This window comes from Gobius niger (assembly GCF_951799975.1).
Source record: "Gobius niger genome assembly, chromosome: 1".
In the NCBI taxonomy this organism is placed as follows: Eukaryota; Metazoa; Chordata; class Actinopteri; order Gobiiformes; family Gobiidae; genus Gobius; species Gobius niger.
Window position 1 is genome coordinate 66,523,118 of NC_136852.1, and position 19,733 is coordinate 66,542,850.

At 40.4% G+C, this 19,733-nt stretch overlaps 1 protein-coding gene across 1 annotated transcript in view; it reads right to left on the minus strand.

The window, feature by feature from the left end:
• dock8 (dedicator of cytokinesis 8) overlaps nucleotides 1-19,733 on the minus strand; it is an 82,498-nt gene that overhangs the window by 33,117 nt on the left and 29,648 nt on the right. The window contains exons 9-31 of the mRNA XM_079553156.1: nucleotides 18,846-18,995; nucleotides 16,987-17,067; nucleotides 16,742-16,904; nucleotides 16,513-16,649; nucleotides 15,438-15,519; nucleotides 15,184-15,346; nucleotides 13,380-13,497; nucleotides 13,231-13,301; nucleotides 13,002-13,146; nucleotides 12,815-12,916; nucleotides 12,631-12,726; nucleotides 11,493-11,727; nucleotides 9,991-10,155; nucleotides 9,732-9,910; nucleotides 8,857-8,949; nucleotides 8,283-8,378; nucleotides 7,333-7,482; nucleotides 6,953-7,066; nucleotides 5,552-5,707; nucleotides 5,152-5,291; nucleotides 4,850-5,013; nucleotides 2,505-2,656; nucleotides 192-374 (exon numbers count right to left, since the gene is read on the minus strand). Coding sequence (XP_079409282.1) covers nucleotides 192-374; nucleotides 2,505-2,656; nucleotides 4,850-5,013; nucleotides 5,152-5,291; nucleotides 5,552-5,707; nucleotides 6,953-7,066; nucleotides 7,333-7,482; nucleotides 8,283-8,378; nucleotides 8,857-8,949; nucleotides 9,732-9,910; nucleotides 9,991-10,155; nucleotides 11,493-11,727; nucleotides 12,631-12,726; nucleotides 12,815-12,916; nucleotides 13,002-13,146; nucleotides 13,231-13,301; nucleotides 13,380-13,497; nucleotides 15,184-15,346; nucleotides 15,438-15,519; nucleotides 16,513-16,649; nucleotides 16,742-16,904; nucleotides 16,987-17,067; nucleotides 18,846-18,995 — 3,135 coding nt within the window. The remainder of the gene's footprint in view (nucleotides 1-191; nucleotides 375-2,504; nucleotides 2,657-4,849; nucleotides 5,014-5,151; nucleotides 5,292-5,551; nucleotides 5,708-6,952; nucleotides 7,067-7,332; nucleotides 7,483-8,282; nucleotides 8,379-8,856; nucleotides 8,950-9,731; nucleotides 9,911-9,990; nucleotides 10,156-11,492; nucleotides 11,728-12,630; nucleotides 12,727-12,814; nucleotides 12,917-13,001; nucleotides 13,147-13,230; nucleotides 13,302-13,379; nucleotides 13,498-15,183; nucleotides 15,347-15,437; nucleotides 15,520-16,512; nucleotides 16,650-16,741; nucleotides 16,905-16,986; nucleotides 17,068-18,845; nucleotides 18,996-19,733) is intronic.

Here is a 19,733-nt window from a genome sequence, read left to right on the forward strand (position 1 = left end):
AACTTTTTTTTAGATGAAAGAAGAGTGTCTAATCTTTCTTTTGGTTGACATAGACCTAAACCTACATTTTCTGTGGGTCTTGAAAAAACAGTCAAAATCCTGAAAAACCTCTGGCAGTGGGGAGCTCTATGATTTGAAAATGGCTGGCAGTCAATGAGTTAAAAACAGTCAGTATGAAACATCAAACATACCCTGTACTCAAAGCAGGATATACAAATGGTGAGTAGCTCCAGGAGTTTTTGGAGTTGTGAAGGCGGCATGTCCACAGTCCAGCGCTGGATCAGACTTCGCTCAGCGTTCTTCATCACCCACAAGAAACACACCAGTAGGTTCCGACTTGTGTCTGCAGGCAACGTGGCTACAGATTTACCCTGCTGGTGAAACAAAAACAGACACTGGTATGCACAACTTTAACTTCTAAAGACTCCAGTCCATAGACTGATATTAATACGGTGAACAGCAAATAAACTTGAGTGATAGTCTGTAAGTTTAAATGTTTTATGCATTTAATAGATACAGATGGCATCTCGTCATAGAGGGGGGGCGTGGCCTCACCGAGGGGGACAATAGAATCTTTTGGGAAACACAATTTTTCACTCTTTTTATCCATTTTCTGGTGGAACATGAACTTATTTATCACATACAAATAAAGTCAAGTGTAAATTGGGTCCATGTGGATATTTTCGCACTGCAGATTGTTCTGTAGAAGTGAAAAAACTGCAGTCATAGCAAGCGCTAGCTAGATGCTAACATGTAGCATCATGTTAGCATTCTCAGTTTTTTATGTATTTATGGGCTGTTGAACCACCTTGCTCCTCCCCATGTCTTTGTATCTTTAGTAGAAAACTATATTCATATTTCAGCATTTGTTAAAGTAGTTTTTGAATAATTAGAGAAAGTTTCGATTTTTCTCCAAATTGTTTTCCCCCTTAACTGTTTTCAAACATGACCATATATGGGCGATTCCAGAGATGCCATCTGTATCTATTGCGACATAACATAAGTAATATCAAACAACAGTATTTTGCAGATCTCTGAGACTAATCAGAATCCCCAGTGCCAGAGCTTTGACCAATGAGATGAGCCTTCCTGTAAACTGCCCTGTCAGATCCAATCAGGAAAGAAGGGGGAGGGAGCTTTGACTTTTGAAATTTGGTTGTTGCTCTCTTCATTTTGCAAACCAGGAGTGGCTTTCAGGACCAATCAGGGGGGATTTTACAATCTTACAGACTATCACTTTAAGGTAGAATTCAGGGTTTGCAGCTGAAATGTCATAAAAGCAACTAAACTGGGAAATTGTGATACAGAAATGAACATGACATTTCTGCAGTGGGTTATTTACATGAAGTACTTGGAAAAAGGAATAGGCCACCGTTTTTACAGACTGCCCTCAGTCACGCAAATGTTTTTACCATTCAGCCTCTGCTAGCATAGGACTAGCCCCACACTGGGTTGAAGTTAGAAGTAGAATTTGGATTAAGAAAAGTGTTTACCGTTTTCACAGTATAAGGGGAAATGTTACACTGGCTTTAACACGTTGCATATCATAGATGTTTTGAAATCTGAAATACTACAGTTCTTCATAATGGAGTTGTGCACACAGCAGGCGGGAATTTGCTATTAAGATGCTACTAATCTTTCTACTAGACATAAATTGGGAAGTATGCCTATGTAGGCTAGATCATGCTCTGCTGTAAAATAGAGAGCTTCAGGAGCGGGCTGAAGGTGGGACACTGGGAGCTCTAGGAGGTTAATGGCTACATTCATCAAAGCTGCCACACAGTGAAGCAGCAGTGGCCCACTATAGCAGCGATTCATCATCACCAATGAAGCCAAATTAATCTGCAGTACATTTAACCCCTATTAGAGCGGGGCCAGACTCCACTACAGCCAGAGTGAGGGCACAGGTCAGACAGGTTTGTTGCGAAAAAACATAGTTATTAATGAGAATTATAGGTTTGGCAAAGGTTGCAATGAGCCGCTTTCCTTGTTGCATTCATCTCTGCAGTGAAATGCAAGCCACAGTATGAGCAAGAACCGAACCAGCGACCTGCTGTGCAACGCAAAATTGTGCCCCTGAGAGCAAGAAATAGTCTGAGTGGTGTGGAATATGAGAGCAGAACAGCGGCATTGACTTTAAGTGGCCGTGTTGTTGCTGTAGCTACATTTGATGGATGTGTTTGTCAAAGAGGACAGCCCTGTTCACTTATGATGGCCGAGTCTGCCCATAAAACATTTCCTGTGCCCGTGTGAGTGTGAGCGTGCGTGCGTCGTGGACTATTTTTTTCCACGATGGATGAAGTGTGTGCGCGGCTTTGACAGCTAATCAGTCTACCTCAGCGCTGCTCACCTGTTAAGAGCCTGGCACTCAGAGATACAATCGCCCACGTGCAGAAAAACACCCGCATAAAAGCAATTCTCAAGTTTTTTTTTTTTTTTTTAACTGTAAAGCGACTCACGTAACCTCATCACCCACATTCATACAATCAATGTACATTACTTACCATAGACGCCATGGAAACGAGGACATTTCTCCCGAGCGTGTTGAAGGGGTTCCCGGCAATCGCCATGGCAACAGACTGATTGATGGGCGGGACATTTTCAAGGTCATCCTCAGGTCCCCCCGACTTGTTTTTCCCACCTCGGTTGTCACAAACTACAGAAAGAGGAGAAGAGGTTTGCGAGGAAACTTTAGTTGTTAAGTTTAGAGATGGAAAAGGTCAAACCAAGTAAGGGTCATTTATTTAGAACAGACCTGATCTTGTAACAGAAATTAACAGTGAAATTATGTGTGGAAACAATGCAAAAGAGGTCGGGTTTAAAGTTGAAATCATATGTAATGGCAATTTTAGGCCAATTGCAGCATCTTTGTTGACAAAATGGTGAAGTAAACGTACAGATACATAAGGGGGTAACTTTGCAGGTATTTGGTAACACATCTTTCTCACTATCTTACACTTTGTTGGTTAGAAAATGCAATATTGATCTAAAACAGGGGTAGGCAGCGTCAAAACCGGCCCTCCATCACCAAACTCTGGCCCTCGAGATGATTTTGAGAAATATTATGACCCAAATCAGAGATCAAATGCCTGTTAAAGTACTCTAGAAATGTGGAAAATACTGTCAATTCCTTAAAATGTCTTGGCAGAGCACCCTTTTAGACCATAATCCTAAAAGAATAATCATCTATAGGTAGAAATGACTTAAATCAACTTGAATTAAGAGATTAAATCTAAAGTTTGAGTAGATTTGGTCTGGCCTTAGAGCAGATAAAACCTATTCTTGCCAATGGAAAAAGCACAAGATTTTTCTTAATTCAGATTATTTTGTATAATTTGTGAATAATAAACATTTTATACAGTAAAAGTTCATTTGCCTGATTTCCAGTGGGATTTCTATTTGTTCCATTGGCATTAACGTTTTTATCTAATCTTCAAACCGACTCAAATTTAACATAAAAAAAACCCTTCATTCAAGTGATTTTAAGTAATTTATCTAATTTAAAAGAGACTTTTACAGTGTATTTGATGTACAACACTGGCATATGTAGAAAGTGATGCTTTACTTCAATTGCTTCAATTGGAGGGTCCGGCCCTTGGTCTTTTGACGATGAAGAAAACCGGCCCTCCACCGAGCAAACTTGCCTACCCCTGATCTAAAACATCTGAAACATAATACTCTGTAGTTTCACTTCCTGATTTTCACGAGATCTCAGTCAGCCCCTCCCACCCCCCTCCTCTTGCTCCCCTTTGCAGCGCAACTGTTTCAATAAAGACTAAAGAGAAGTGGAGCTATGGCGAGTGTTTTTACCTCACCATGAATGATTTAAGCTTAGCAAGAGATCGAAAGGTGAGGATACATAGGACCTCAAGAGGAGCTTTATGGGAGCTGCCAACCCTAAGAGTGGCCTCTGGGAAAGATTCAAAGATGACTCAAAGAGTGGGTCGAAACACAGCTCCAGGTATGTTTTTGATGACAGAACACTGACATGGTAGCAAGCTCTAAAAAGTCGATGTTGCACAATACCCCTCCAGAAAGGCTCTTCGATATTAACTATCTGCTTTCAAATGTATTAAATTAAAAAGACACAATGAAGGCAAGGCAGAAATAACAGCTTTAAATCAAAACTCGAAATATGTCTACTTTTAATCCAGTTCAGTGTAGTCAATGTATCTATTAACTCCTTAACCCACGCCTTAACCAAGCACATTTTCTCCAGGTTTCTCTTCCTCTTCTCAACTGGAGCTCACAGCCAGTGAAACACCTCATTTGAAAGCTAAGACCAACATAACTCATCAAGCTTCTTCCTTGTTTTGTTATCACGTTTTAGTCACGTTCTTGTCACGTTTTTGTTGCTTTTTTTGTTTTTTGGGTTGTTGTTTTTTTGCATTTTTTGCCACATTTTTACCACATTTTCATAGTTTTTTTTTTCACTTTATTGTCACGTTTTTGTTGCATCTTGGACACATTTTATTTATTTTTTCTTTGTGATGTTACTGTGATCAAGCCACAAAAATACGAAAACCAAAACACCAAATACCAAAACATGTCAAAAAAGCAACAAAAACATGATGAAAACACAAACAAATAGGACGAAACCATGACAATCATAACAAGGAAGAAGCTTAGAATAGTTGGTCTTACACACTCTAATGCTCAACTTTTACTTACTTTACCCTAGTAAAGTACTTCAACTTTCAAGGGCTAATCACTCTCAGAACATACTGTATATATTTCTAATAACAAGGAAATCGAAGATGAACTGCAGCAAGCTCTCTGACATTAAACTCAGTATCATTCACTGAAAAATTATCATAATTACAAGACTTTGGCTGTGTGTGAACTGTACCAGTGAAGTCCAGATAGTTGGTGGAGTCAATGATGATGCCCACAAGAGGGAGATAGAGAGCAGCCATTCTTGCCCTGATTTCAGGCTTCATACAGCGCTGGTCCAGGTCATGAGAACACAAGAGGCTGTACACCGCGTTGATGGCCTTTCTTTGCACTTTGGCCCTGTCGGGAGCAACAATAACGAATAACACCGATTCAATGAAGTCTGGAAACTTTCTGAATGCACTGTCGATTCAATGACGGCTTATGATAATGAATGTTGGAAGTAGGAAGGAAAGCATAGACAGGACAGTATCTCACCCCTCTGATTCCATGTCTAAGGCTGCGCTGAGTTCTGTCAGGAGCAAACCAGGCAGATAGTGCTGCTGTTTGAAATCATGGGAAAGCTCAAAAAGTGCCAAGATCCTCTGCTGCTCCTGGAAACTGCAAGAGCCAGAACTCTGAAACACAAAAGAGGAATTGAACCAGTGGTTAAAAACATTCATGCCTTCCATTTGAAACGAGAGGAAATGAAGACACGTGGTATGAAACTGAGGATACCAAAACTTCAATGTAAAGATATTGAAATATAATGTACTGTACCATATATAATGAACAAAGATGATAGATAAATTAACAGATTACAACCATCTAAGACATTATTGTAGCGTATGGGGAATGAGTGCGATGACAGGCGATGATTGCGGTGTGGTGGTCAGACCTGGGAGGAGATGGATGGACAGGGCGAGGCGGGGGCCGAGGCTGGACTGATGAAGAAAAGGCTCAGATTGAGGTAGTGCTCGTGGCTGCACAGGATCCGCAGAAACTCCAGACGCATGCTGATCAGAGTGGGCATCGAGACACTTTTGGCTGACATCTGGAAGGAAATATTACAGAACAAAAATGTAACATGTAGAAATGAAATCGTGTCAAAAAGAGGTGGATCTAATGCCCCGTTGTTGCTTATATCCCCAGGTCATTATCATTGTAGTTGTTGCTCCAAGAGAGTAACCAATGACATTTTGTTGATGTCATTGGGATTCTTCTATGGAGTAAAAGATTGCTACATTTCAAACAGCTTAAGGTTATGTGTATTGAGACAAGAATGCAATATTTTCTTGTTCTGTAGACAAGTCACGCTGTACTGTAAATATATTTTGTCGCTGCTTGCATTGTAGGCTTGATATAAAATTTTGGATCTATGCATTTTTGACGTGTATCATGTTATTGAACCTAAGTAGAGTTGATTAACTATCAACAGGACTAGGTTTATCAAGTTGAGGAGGTTTCATACAGATTCTATCTTCACAAGCCTCTTTTCTCGCTTGTGTCGAGAGAGAAGCACAATGTTCCTGCCACAATCAACCCAGTCCAGTCAACAATATTGGAAAGTCTCTACTGCGATGCTTTTGACAATTCCTAGAGATTCCTGATACACAAATTGTATGTTTTATTTACACACCTCAATGCACAAAACGATTAATACAATAGAAAGTAAATAAACAAAATGTATACATAAAATTTCTTTGAAATTAGGTCTGCGCAATGAATCGAAATTCGATTATATGATTATTTATTTATTTATTTGCAAAGAAGACTTGCATTATTTCATGCCACTGGGATTATTTTCCCTTTGCATTTCACGTGCCATGGCTCATGCTTTTGCCTGAAATAAAAACAAACAGCGCTGTGTGATGATGTCATCAGGCCAGTTTACTTGCGCAGGTGTGCGGGCTGGCCAGCAGGGGGCAGGTGTGAAACAGAGACCATTTGTACTTTTGTTCAGAAAACAGAAAATATTCAGCATAGTTTTTTTGATTAATAAATAAATAAATAAAATAAAGAAAGACTTTTTTTTTCAAAGGCAACAATTAATCGTTTTATAATCATGATTTCAATTATGAGTATGATTATTACTTTTTCAATAATCGAGCAGCCCTATTTGAAATATTTAACTGTTTGATTGAAGCTACATTTTTACTGTGGAGGCTCCAAATTGTTTTCATGGTCATTTTGGGGGTCGTGGCCTGAAAAGTCTGGAAACCTCTGATGTGCAAGGTTTTGGGAGATCAGCAACATGGGGAAAGAAGATCAATCGTCCTGAATATCACATCCACTGCACCTGGTTGCAGTAGTTTTTCACCAGTTGAAACACAAATCCGCGGTCCATGAGGGACAGCAGGTCGTACAGGAAGAACGCCAGGCTGATGTTGACTTTCTCTGCTTGTTCTACCTCCTGAAACAACAGCAATCAACAAACAGCAATCAGTAAGCCACACTGATTGGATCTTGCTGAGTGTGTGGCTGTGCAAGCCGAGTTTTTTGATACCACATCGGCAAATATAATTAGCACAGTCAGCTCCCCGTTGTCTGGAGGACATTGCCAACGTGTACAACGGGGTCTGCACCTGCTCCGGCGAGTACGAGCCGATCTGGGAAAGCTGTTGACAAGCCTAATATCCAGTAATTACCATTGTCTGATCCTGTATTATTCTTATTTACCTTTTGCTGCTTGACAAGGATGGTGCCAATCTCCGCAGTAACCACGGAGACGATAGTGGTGATGTCATCTTTAAAGCGGTCGGAAAAGCGGCTTCTCCGGGGGACGTGTTGCTTATCAAGTTGGGAAACGTGCTGGGCCATGCTTTTTACCTGTGACAAATGAAACAACACATTTTTTACCAAGAAAAAGTCTTTTGTGTTTTTGCAGGTTCACACCATCATCATAAATACTATTTCGAAAAGTATTCAGTCCTAGTAATGAGGTTAACCAATGGGAGGACAGTGGCTGGGTGGTTTGAGCATGAAATCCAATCCATTCAAATTAATTGAAGATGTTTTAGGGCAGCTGTGGCTATAATATGTCACCAGAGTTTGGGGAGCAATAGAACTTATGTGTGGTGCTGAGAAAGCCTGTAATGTAGGATATTATTGTTACTCATTTCTCAGTAATCCTTTTACAAGTACTGTATATATTTTGTAGTTAATAGTAATATCATTTTGTTGTAGATATTGAATGCTATGAATACTATGAATGATATGAATAAGCCAGACATATTGAATGTGTAAATAATTGACTAGTAATTTAATAATATTAGACTTTAATGTAGGAGAAATATCTTCTAGGGATGTCAAATAGAAGTTGTTTGTTTGTGTATAGTGTCCAGTCAACATTTTGGCTGTTTCTTAATAAAAATCATGAACCAGAGATAAAACTGTTCTAACGACAGCTTCGTCCACCAGGCTGTCTTGAAGCTGACCTCTCCCATCCCTCCCTCTGCTGCCTCGTATTGTGAGTGCAAAAGGTTTAAGAGAAATAAAAGAGGAATAATTAAAGGAATAATTAAGTGGTACATACAAACTACACTTCATGGTCTTCATAAGTTTTTGTTTTGCACTCTTGCTAAAGTTCATTCTTCTGCTGTATTTTTGGAGTATAAGACAATACTCACCAATAGCTCAAAGAAGAACCATGCGTATTTGTAGGAGTTCTCCCTGCAGACGCCAGTGCTGACTACCATCTGTAGAGCCAGCTCCTCGTGAAACTGCTGCAGGAATAAAAAATGAAACGTTTTTATTATTGTAATGATACAACATGACTTCTTTAAAAAGTAAGAATATCTCCGAAGTCAGATTGTTGAATAATAGAGAGTTAGAAGAGATTGCATCAAGCATAGCAAAAGTCTGTGTTGTACTACCCCCTAGTGGACAAGGGGGGAAAGCATGCGATTGCACTGTGATTAAGTGTCAGCTTATCCGCTTCATTTAAATCCAAATAATAAAAAATAAAGGGTCTAAATTTGAAATGCAACAGTGTAAGACCAACATTGGACTCTTGCATCAAGATTCTCTAAGGTTTTTCTAATATTCAGATTTTGAGATATAAAAGTCACAGCCATAAAAAATGTATGTGTAATTTTTTTTGTTTAACAATTGGGCTTTTCTTTAAGAGCGGGAGATTTGGTAATAGTACACTATGAATGAACTCTCTCTCTCATATATAAATGGTGAAATGAGTTCCTGCACCTTCCTGCTGGATGGCCTGGTGCTCCCTGTTGCGTTTTGGTGGTTGTTCCCCTCCACATAGGTGGACATTCTGCTGCCTGGGCTGTTGTGGCCCTACACAGACACATACACACATACACACATACACACACAGACACACAGACACACAGACATATACACACATACACACAGACAGACACATACACACATACACACAGACACACAGACACACAGACACACACAAGCGCAGACAGTGCCATCATGTTAGAAGAGATGGATGGATTCATTAGAGCAGCTGTCTAGCGGCCTATTACTTTACCTAATGTACTGTGAGGCCGTCTGTGTGCACGAGTAAGCATGCTGCACGCTGGGATATTTACATACTACAGCCTGTTTGCATGATAAACAACTTGAATGTACACTGGTCTGCTGGAATACTGAAATGTACAGCAAGGTGTAAATTAACATAGTGTAATAAGAATGATGTCATGTTTGGAGCTGCACGACACAAAAAGAGCGTAGGATAGTGTCATTACAAGTTATAACCACTACTTTTTTTTTATTCGTGGCGCATCCCATAAAAATAAGCTAAATAATAAATGTAAAAATAGTAAATAGTCATATAAAAGCATTGGACACTACTGTATATGATGTTAAATGTGTTTCCCAGTAGTGACCCGGCAGCTAACGAAGTTGTACCGGCTATTTTCACTACTTTTGTATTATTTTTAACTAATACAGCATTAGCCTATGGACAATGTTTCAACTTAATCCCAAACTGAGAGTATATCAAACAGCAAATAAAACTGAAATACAAACAAAAACAGAACTAATCATCGCTCAGACTTCCCTTTTTGACTTTAAGGGTCTTGTTATTTATGTAATGGCATGTTTACCTTGGCCAAAAATATGTTCTGCACTTCAGTGTCCTCCACAGAGGTGTGCGGCGCCGGGATGTCCGGGTTGCTGCTGCTGCGAATTCTCGACTGTAGGAGCATGTTGCCAACTGTAGCCGCCGTGGCCCGACCCATAGTGCTGAAACGACTCTCCACGGACGCCATCATGCTCCCTGTACCTGAAAATAAATGCATTAAAAAGAAAGATTTACAAAAATATTTCAGCCACAAACGGTGTTGCATTTGCGAGTGTCCGTACCAGAGTTATGCATTTCCTTTGGGGGGTCTGGCAGACAGAAGACCCAGTAAAGGTAAGTGGCCAAGAGGCTGTTCCTGCCCTGCTGGTCCCTGCTCAGCTCCTGGCTGTTGTGGAGACTATTGACGATGGACACCACCGACTCAAATGCAATCTGGGCTAGATTGGCTAGAAGACAAAAACAGGCGGTTAAAAGTGTGAGGCTATGATTAAAGGGACTATACAGAGTTTAAAATTATGTATTTTCCTCCCCCTACTTGTTCCAGTAATGTCCTAAGGTGTAGTAGAATGAGCCCAGACCTGTTCACCACAACTGCCTCTAAAATCCTGCACTGTCACTCAAAAAGTTGTTACTTCGGGTCCGAAGTGCCATCATGCACAAGCTTAATATAGAAGCTGCAGTTACACGTATGACCTGAGTGGGCAGTAGTGAGTATAAAATGACCAACTTGCAATGTTAATTGAAAGTTCTAGTATTTAGGCAATCTGCAGCTCTACTAAGTATAAAACCTTCTAACCCTGCAGTTTATACTTTAAACTAGTGATGGGCGAGTGAAGCCTTGTAACACTTTGAGGCTTTCCTTGCAAAAAAGTGTCATATGCTTTGAAGCCTCTGAGCCATTTCATTCTTTTTGAACACTGACCTCTTGTGGACAAACTTTATTATCGCGACTTCTCATAAACACGACTGAAGCACCAACACAATCATGTGGAAGAGAAACAGATGTGTGGCAGTTTTATTATTTGCAGCCTGATATTGCTGTTTGGATGATCAAATCAATCATAGGCTGATAAATAAGAGTAATTTTCTTTATAACGTGGGTCTGTGCTTCACGGAGCTCCAGTGGGCGGGGCCTCAGTCACTCTCTGCTGCTCAAAGGCAGGACATCAATGCTCGATCTTTTTACTTCATTCGGTCAGAGCTATGGCACTATTTGCTGTAGATGGCGCTCCTTACGTTTCCCTCGCCTGATCAGCTCCACGCCTGCTTTAGTATCTGTTCAAAAGCAGGACTTTGTAAAGAATAAGAAAATACAAAATGTATTCTGGCCCACGGCCACTTTCGCCAATGGTAAATGGGTGAAATACAGCACATTGATTTATCTATGACTAATGATTTACATCACTATATGGACGAGGAAACCTTCGTTGTTTAGCGCCTCGCCGCTAAAGGCAGCTCAGTGAGACGCTCTGAGCCGATGACCCTCTTTAAGACACGACACGCAACTCACAGAATGAAGCAGTTTTCGAGACAATCGCGTGACCAGATGTTACTGAAAGAGGCTCCGACGCAGTATTTCGAAGCATCTTGTTCAGAAATCAATGTAGATCTGTGTAAAATGTGTTATCACAAAACTAGGATCGAAACTCCAAATTTTGCTGAAATTCTAATCACCAGACTACAAGGCCAATCACTATTCATTATAACTTATGGATTTTTCATGTAAATATTCCATAGTCGGACACATTATCCACAAGCCCAAGTGACCAAGTTAGCGCCTCACCTGTCTGCCCGGCAATGACCATAGGCTGCATGATGAGAGTGAAGAGCGTGTCCAGCACCAGGTGGAGGAAGCTGACCAGAGGCTCCAGGCTGGAGGAGGAAAGGGAGATGATGCTGAGCTTCAGCTCGTGCTCCAGCTTGTTCTCGGGGATCTTCTCGTCCCTGACCCGCAGAGGAAACGTGGCCCCGCCCTCCAGAGCGTGACACAGCGTGAAGAACCGTTCGAGGTGGTTGTCCTGAGAGAGGAAAGACCACAATTTAATTTCTTAAGAGCTCAAAATGTCCTACAACCATGAGTCAAAGCTGAAATTGGGGGAAACCGAGGGCATTCTCTCCAGTTCGGCTTTACACAAATCTAAAAGCTTCTCAACTAAAGAGCAGTTAAAACATGTGGATTTTCTAAGCGGATAAAAGGGGAAACTATATTGTAAGGCGTAATGATACCAGTAGTTCGAAATCCGCGCAGTAATATCTTCACTTTACTGTGCGGATGCCAAACTACTCCTGGTATTATTACGCCTTACAATATAGTTCCCCCTTTTATCCGCTTAGAAAATCCACATTGTTTAATTTTGTGTAATTATACTTTGTAGTGGAACACTTCACGTAAACATATTTAAATAGGGAAAACGTGGAAGAGCTTGGTAGCTTCTATCTTGACCTGTTTTGGAGCTATAGTGGAGAGGAGGAGAGGCTAAATGCTAACGGCGTCTGTGCTGTGTTTACGTGACTGAGGGCACGCGTGAAGACCAGACAGGTACAAATGAACTCGTCTAAGCTAAGGTACGAACATATCTCAGTATGTAAAAACGGTGGCCTATTCCTTTAATGTTGCTTTTTCATTGCTTTTTTTCCATTGGTGATGCTCTTTTTTGTCACTTTTTTGTTGCATTTTTGTTGCGTTTTCATCCTGGTTTCTGACGCTATTCTGATGCTTTCTTTTTTAAGCTTTTAGATTTGGGTAATGCCAAACTGGAGAAAATGTGCTTGGTTCAGGTGGGGGTTAAGGACTCAGAAGCAGATTTTTCCGGTTTTCCACAACTCATCCTGGCAAGCAATTTGTATTATGTATATGTGGAGAAGCTTAATCTTACACATCATATTTTCCCCCAACAACACAAGCTTGTTTGCAGTTGTACCTGTGTGTGCACAGACGACACAGCCTGGATCTCAAGATTAAAAAGTCCTTTATGGCTTTCCATCCATTTGACTGGAGGCACCTGGGGAGGGAGTTTCTATCAAATGTAAAGACAAAAGGAGGTTAACAGACATTTTGCATGGTAAATAGTAATGCACTGGAGTGACTGTGAGCATGTGCTTTACCTCTGCTGAGTGAAGAGAGTAGTTCATGGGAAGTCTATCCAAAACAATGGGTAGACAAAACTGACCAGCCTGCAGTCGATCATTATGCTGCATTGGAAGCCACTGAGGTGCAGAAAACACATAAATATTGAAATACCCAATACTACATGAATCTGCGAATGTGTGTTATCACATAATGAAGTCCTACAGAGTATCCGATGAGATTCTCACAGCTGCCGCTCTGGTTTTGTTTCTGTTGGCAACTTATGTGGTAGAAAGTGAACAGCAAGTGATGTCTCTCAGTGAGGTGTGCTGGCAAAGCTATTTTGACTTCCTCGTAGAAGTCTGGGGATCTAAGGAAAACATCAAAAGACGTCACAAGTTCAATTAAAAGAGCCTACACTGGAGATTTTTGTAAACAAATGAGGAGCACTTGCTTGTTATGGTAGGTCACAGGTGTGTAGACTTCTTTGACAAACTCGGGACCACTTGATTTCCCAAAGATGACCTGGAAAATTAAGTATTGTTGAGGTTGATAATGTTTAAAAAAAAAAAAATGTTTTCAATACATTTTATTTTGACGTACCGGCATGGAGCTGGTTGGATCCTCTCCACTCATGAACTGGATTTTTATGCTGATATTTCTGGCTGATGTTAGTCTGTTTACAAAGTTCAACCTCTGTGGGTAGATGTACAGCAAATTCCTACAGAACAGGTACACAACACTTTGTTAGACTTCCACTTTCAGACACTAGATGGCGCTTTTGGTGCACGGTAATTAAGTGACTGTAAAGCCACATGAACTGCCCAAACGCCTTCTCATTTACTGCTCTGAATGCTGTCAAATGCCACAGATTCCACAAAGTCATGATGTCAGCATGTAATTACATCGACCGGACATGTTCGTGCGTGTCACCCGTGTGTAGCTTATTTAAAATTCTTTGCAATTGTTACCACACCTTTCTTTTGCAAATGCGCAGCAACAGAAAAAGCATGGAAATAGACTTGACTGTGAAGATGAAGCAATGAGCTCTTGAGTAATGCTTTTTTGGGTTTGTTTTTATCGCGTCATCGCTGCAGTGACATTAGCTGTAGTGACATGCAGAGAGACCTGTTTACTCCGTCAGCCAAGCTTTTGTCTTTTTAAGTCTGTTTGCACTGCGGACTGTTTAAGTGCAGGTATGACGTAAAGTAGAAAAACAGTTTAGGGGCACAGTGGTGTTTAACTTGTAGCCCTGTACAGAAAATATAGGATACAAATGACTGTAATATGTATATGTATAATATGTATGTGTAATATTCCACCAGGATCGAGCACATTTTACGCAGTTCGGCCTAACCCAGATCCAAAAAGCTTCTTGAAAAAAAGCGTCAATATAGCGAAGATGAAATACAACAAAAAAGTGGCAAAAGTGTGACAAAAACGGAAAAGCAACAATAACACGATGAAAAAGCAACAAAAACACGACTAAAGAGTGATTAAAAAGCAACATAAAAGCATCAAAAGAGTGACAATAAACGTGACAAAAACTCAACAAAAAAGCCACAAAAAACTGACAAAAATGCGAAAAAACTGACAAAAATATGATAAAAAGCTTCATGAAAAGCAATGAAAAAGCAACAATAACACAGTGAAAAAGCGACAAAAACACGGCTAAAGAGTGAAGAAAAAGCCAAAAGCCAAACATGAAAGCCTCAAAAGAGTGACAAAAAAACATGACAAAAACGTGACAAAAAAGGCAAAAAAACAGACAAAAACATGATAAATACGCAACAAAAAAAGGACAAAAAAACACCACAATAAAAGCGATAAGAAAAGAGACAAAAACGCTTCAAAGATTTGATAAAAACGCAACGACAACGATCAGTTTTGTAGGCCTGAGCTTTCAACTGAGGCGTTACACTGGCCAAGCTCTCCAGTAGAGAAGCTTTTAGATTAAGGTAAAGTCGAACTGGAGTAAATATGCTTGGTTAAAGTGGGGGGTCAGAGGTTAAAGGTGCATTATGTAACTTTTATGTGGAAAAAAAAGTTTACATTTGTGCATGTTTGACTTTTCCGTGACCGTGGCTGTACGAGTGGTCAGCATGGTGCATTTACTTTCTATCATAGTGGTCTCTACAATGCTCCAGGATTGTTGTCTATTGTTTGGAAGGTTTTCTCTGCTGTCGGAGCATCTCACAAGAAAATCTATAAAACAATTGACCCTGAAGCGTTGCATTGATCCTGGAGCATTGTAGAGATCATCATGATTGAAATGATCACAAAAAAAGTTGCTTAATGCACCTTTAATCCAGGTTCATTTCTTATTTTACCTTTCAACCTTTCATGAATGTATTTAAGAAGGGTAAAGTGGGAGATAAATGAAAAAATTAACAGTCATGTTACAAACCTATAAATATTGTGCGGGACGTAGACCTCGCTGGACGGGAACTCCAACACTTCTTTGACCGGTCGCACGTTTTTCTCAGCCACGGGAACAAGAGGGATAAGCTCTGTGGACAAGCAGGCCTGAGGAGTGTCGTGAATCGGCGACATGTCCAGCTTGATGGAACCTAAATTAGATCAAATGTGTTTATATTCTTATAATAGTTCATTACTAGGCTAAGGGCTGTAATGTTGTAAACAAAACAAACATAAAGAAACCTGGTATTGTCTTGATTCTGGACGTCTTTTTAAAATCAGCAAGAAATTTCAACAAGTCCTCATCACTCAAGCGATCGCCCTCCTGGAAAAAATGAACAGTACGCATTTCAAAAGATGTATACATGCGTTTCCAATGACATCACGTATAGTTCTGGTGGCCATTTTGAATGCCGAAGTAGAATTATGCCGTATTACAACATGTAACAATATCTCTGCTCAGGATATAAATGAAAGACAACTGACTGACAGTGGCAATTTTATGTACTCGTAATCATTGCGCAAGAAGATAACGTTAAATAAGTTAAAGCACGGCCCCAGAGACGCACGTTTATGTGATATAACCAGCAAATGTGGCACAGACATAGCAGCGGCGTCTGTGGAGCTAGAGCAGGATTTACTAAAGATCTGCTTCACTCCTCAGACTAAATTAACGAGGAAACAGAAGAGCTTTCTCTGTGATTTTCAAAGTTTGTCATGTGAACAGTCTCAGAGTCAGTGTTTAAGCTGCTCAAGACATTAGCATGCTACCGGTTAGCATCTAGCTTCAACCATTGACAGCTGATTCAATCAACTGTCAATGACTTCAACACGATAAACACATGTGTGGCTCACATCTATGAACACTGGGGAAATACATCAGTAACAGCATGTTGTATCCAGGGCTAGATGTTTGGAGTGTGGTTCAGGGCTTTCTCTTGGAGAGCTGAGCTGTTGAAGCTAAACGCTAACCGGTAGCATGCTAACACCTTAAACAGTGATTTGCTGGTTTCTTCACATAAAGGTGCACTCTCTGAGGCCGTGTTTTTAGTGTTATCTTCTTGAGCAATGATTATGAAATGTCACTGTCAATCAGTTGTCTTTCCTGAGTAGAGATATTGTTACATGTTGTAGTACTGCATAATTCTACTTCGGTATTCAAAATGACCGCCATAACAACAAAATTCACATGACTGAAAAGCGTGTAGAAATCATGTATACTGTATGATTAGCAGAATCAAATTGCTATATTTCAAGACAGAAATAACAAAAACAACTTTCTGAAACACTGTAGTGAACTTCTGTTGGGAATGCTTGCCTGTTTGAAGATAGTGCTGATGTTGATAGTTGCCGGTTTGAAGGCAGAAATGTTGCAAAACTGATCCTCCATAGTGCTGTATCGCTCCGAGTTTCTTCTGGGGAACTGCGTCCGGCGGTCTATGCTGCTGGACTTGCCTAAGAATACATTAAAGTCAAAATACATCCCAGACTAGGCCCTTCAAATACTATGCTGGATGGATGAATGTTATGTGGCTGAAAACCCGTGCCTCCTCTTAGGCTGTCCGAGTCGGGCATGTCCATGGAGGCCGCAGCAGTGGAGATGACTTCCATGACATTGACCATGGCCCATGCGAAGGGCATGCGGTAGCGGCCCAGTCTGTAGCAGAAAGTTTCAGCCTGGCCCCGCAGCTTATCCAGTTTGTCCTTGTTCTGATAACCACAATGCCACAGGTTGGGTATAGGTATTTCTCTAAAGATATTACAACAATGTGATGCTGAAGGACACGCATACCTTTGCTGAGTCACATTCTCTCAGGGTCATGTAGGGGTCGGCGCAGGCTGTGATCTCGCCTTGCTGAAGGACCTTTTCGAGCTGAAAAATAAGATGAGAGTAAGTAAACCGGTTTTATTACGCCATGGGGAAACGTAGCCCGGCTTGCCAAAAAGCTTTCTTCAAGGTTCTGTTAATGGCTGCAACTTATTTGGGGATTAGTCACAAGTCAATGTCTGACTCAAAATGATTCCAAATGTGGGCCACTTGAAAAAGAATACAAACCTGTATAATAAATTGTTGATTATTTGCTTGTAGCCTTAGAGTCTACAGCGAGAAAGTCAGTCTGGTTTAGCTCCACAATGATTTGACAATGAAAGGATTTCACAAAGAGCGGGTATTATGCGTTTTGTAGGTATTTGATAATCATCTCAGATACGTTTTTGTCACACGATCTCACCGTAAGCCCCTCCCACTCCCCTGTACTAGCTCTACTTGAGAGGTGTGGCAAGAAATATCCTTTATACATGAGACCACAGGAGGAGAAAAGAAGGAAAAGAAGGAGCTTTTTGGGAGCTGCCACTACTGGAGATTATTTTAAGATTGCTCAAAGATGTGCGAGTGGGTCAAAATACAGCACATTTTCTCAAGTTTGGCTTTACCGAAATCAAAAAGCTTCTTGAAAAATGTGTCAAAATAGAGACAAAAATGTGCCGGAAAAGAGACAATAAGACAATGAAGAAAAAAAAGTGATTAGAAAAAAAAGTGATAAAAAAAGCGACAAAAAAACAACAGAGCGACAAAAACAAAATCAACAATAACACAATAAAAAAGCGACTAAAACACAACAAAAAGGTGACAAAAAGGTGGCAAAAAAGTGATAAAAAAGTGACAAAAACACGACAACAAAGCGGCAAAAAAGCGCTGAAAAAGCAACAAATAATTACAAAAAAGTGACAAAAATGTACAAAAACACAACAAAAATACAAAAAAAATACAAAAAAATAAGTCAAAACTGTGACAAAAACGCGGTGACAAACGCGACAAATAAGTTACCATCAGTTTTGAAGGTCTTAGCTTTCAAATGGGGCGCTACACGCCGGACTAACCATATAAATGTCTGTGTCGATAGAGTAATTTTTGGAATATAACTGACCTTGCATCACATGAATGATTGTATTTTGAGGGACTATTTTCTAGCAGATCCCTCCGCCGCCGCGTAGCTTATACAACCACAAAGCTGATGCTGCTCAAATATAAGTTATTTTAAATGCCAAATTGTTAAAATTACTCTATCAACACAGACATTTATATGGTTAGCTGGTGTTATAAGTAATTTGCCTCAGGTGCTCTGTGGAGCGGGTCAGACTGTTTTTAATGCAGGCTAGCTGATACCATAGAAATGCGCTAGCCTTGCACTAGCCTAGCGCCACGAAACTCTTCAAATATAAGAACTGCTTGAATTACAAAAAAAAATATCTCCAGAAATCAGCAACACTCTGGATAACTAGGAAATGAGGCCCTATGTCAAAAATCCTGAAATATCCCTTTAAAAAGAAAACATAAGAATTGCTGCCGGATTGGAACAAACTTTTGCAACTGAGCTTTTAGTTAGTGTTAAAGGACAAGGCCGCCCACAACAAAACAACTTTTTTACCCGACTGCTAGATTTGGAAGCATCTCTCCTTATCCCGAAGGAACTGAAGAGATCACAAGTCACATTTCTCTGACTGGTTTTCTCTTAAAATGACATTCAAAAGAAGCAGTACCAGGCTTACTTTATCTTACATGTGTGGGATACAATGAGAAAGTGGCAACATTAAAGGCTGGGCTGAATAGACTGTTCACATTATAAACCGTTTTTGATTAGCTGCACGCACCTTGATGACCAAGTAGATGTCAGGGGAAGGGTAGGTGATGGAGAAGATGGCGGATCGGGCCAAGCTGGACTGGTCCACGTGAGGCGTGTGCACTTTCAGAAAGTTCTTGAACTGCTCATTGTTCAGGTCACAGTAGAAGTTCTCAGAAATCTGCAAAAGACAGATAAGGCTCGCTTTGATACAGGGTTATATCAAGTCATTTCAAGTCTGTCTGAGAATTAAAAAAAACAAAAAAAGGTTGCGGAGATAGGAACATGTATGTGACTATGTGGCGTGTAAATTCCTATTAGCTTTCTGATATCTGTTATTGCATCAGCCACGTTTCTTCTATCATGACATAAGAGAATTAGAACCATATGTCCCGTTTGGCTCGGTGCGGTCTATGTCATGTGATATTTCTCTGTAAAAAATCTATTAACTCCTCGCTGTCGTCCCATCATCGTATTACACAGACCGCATCAGAGCACATCTCAAAGCTTGTAGGAGATGTTAACCCGAATCCAAAAAGCCAGTGACCGCGATTGTATTGCCCTCTTCTTATTCATGTCAATGTTGGCCGTGTCCAAGACGCAACAGGAAACAAGGCATCCAAAATATTTTCTGAAAGGAGTGCTGACCCTAGTGTCTAGTATTTAGAGTTTTTGGCAAGAAAGAGTCAGCTCAAAGTTTTGGCTGTCAACATAATCAGATGACAGAATGTGGAAAGCCAAATAGTAGGGTTTTTTTCAGATGTACTATCACATGTGTTTTGTGAACAGATTTGAGGTAGACTTTAAACATTTGGAAGAAATTTACAAGGGAGAAAAGGCCAATTCATGACTTCCTCTCCTGATGTTTTCCCATTTAGGGCCTCTCACAACAGTGCATTTTTCACAATTACGTGGTGGA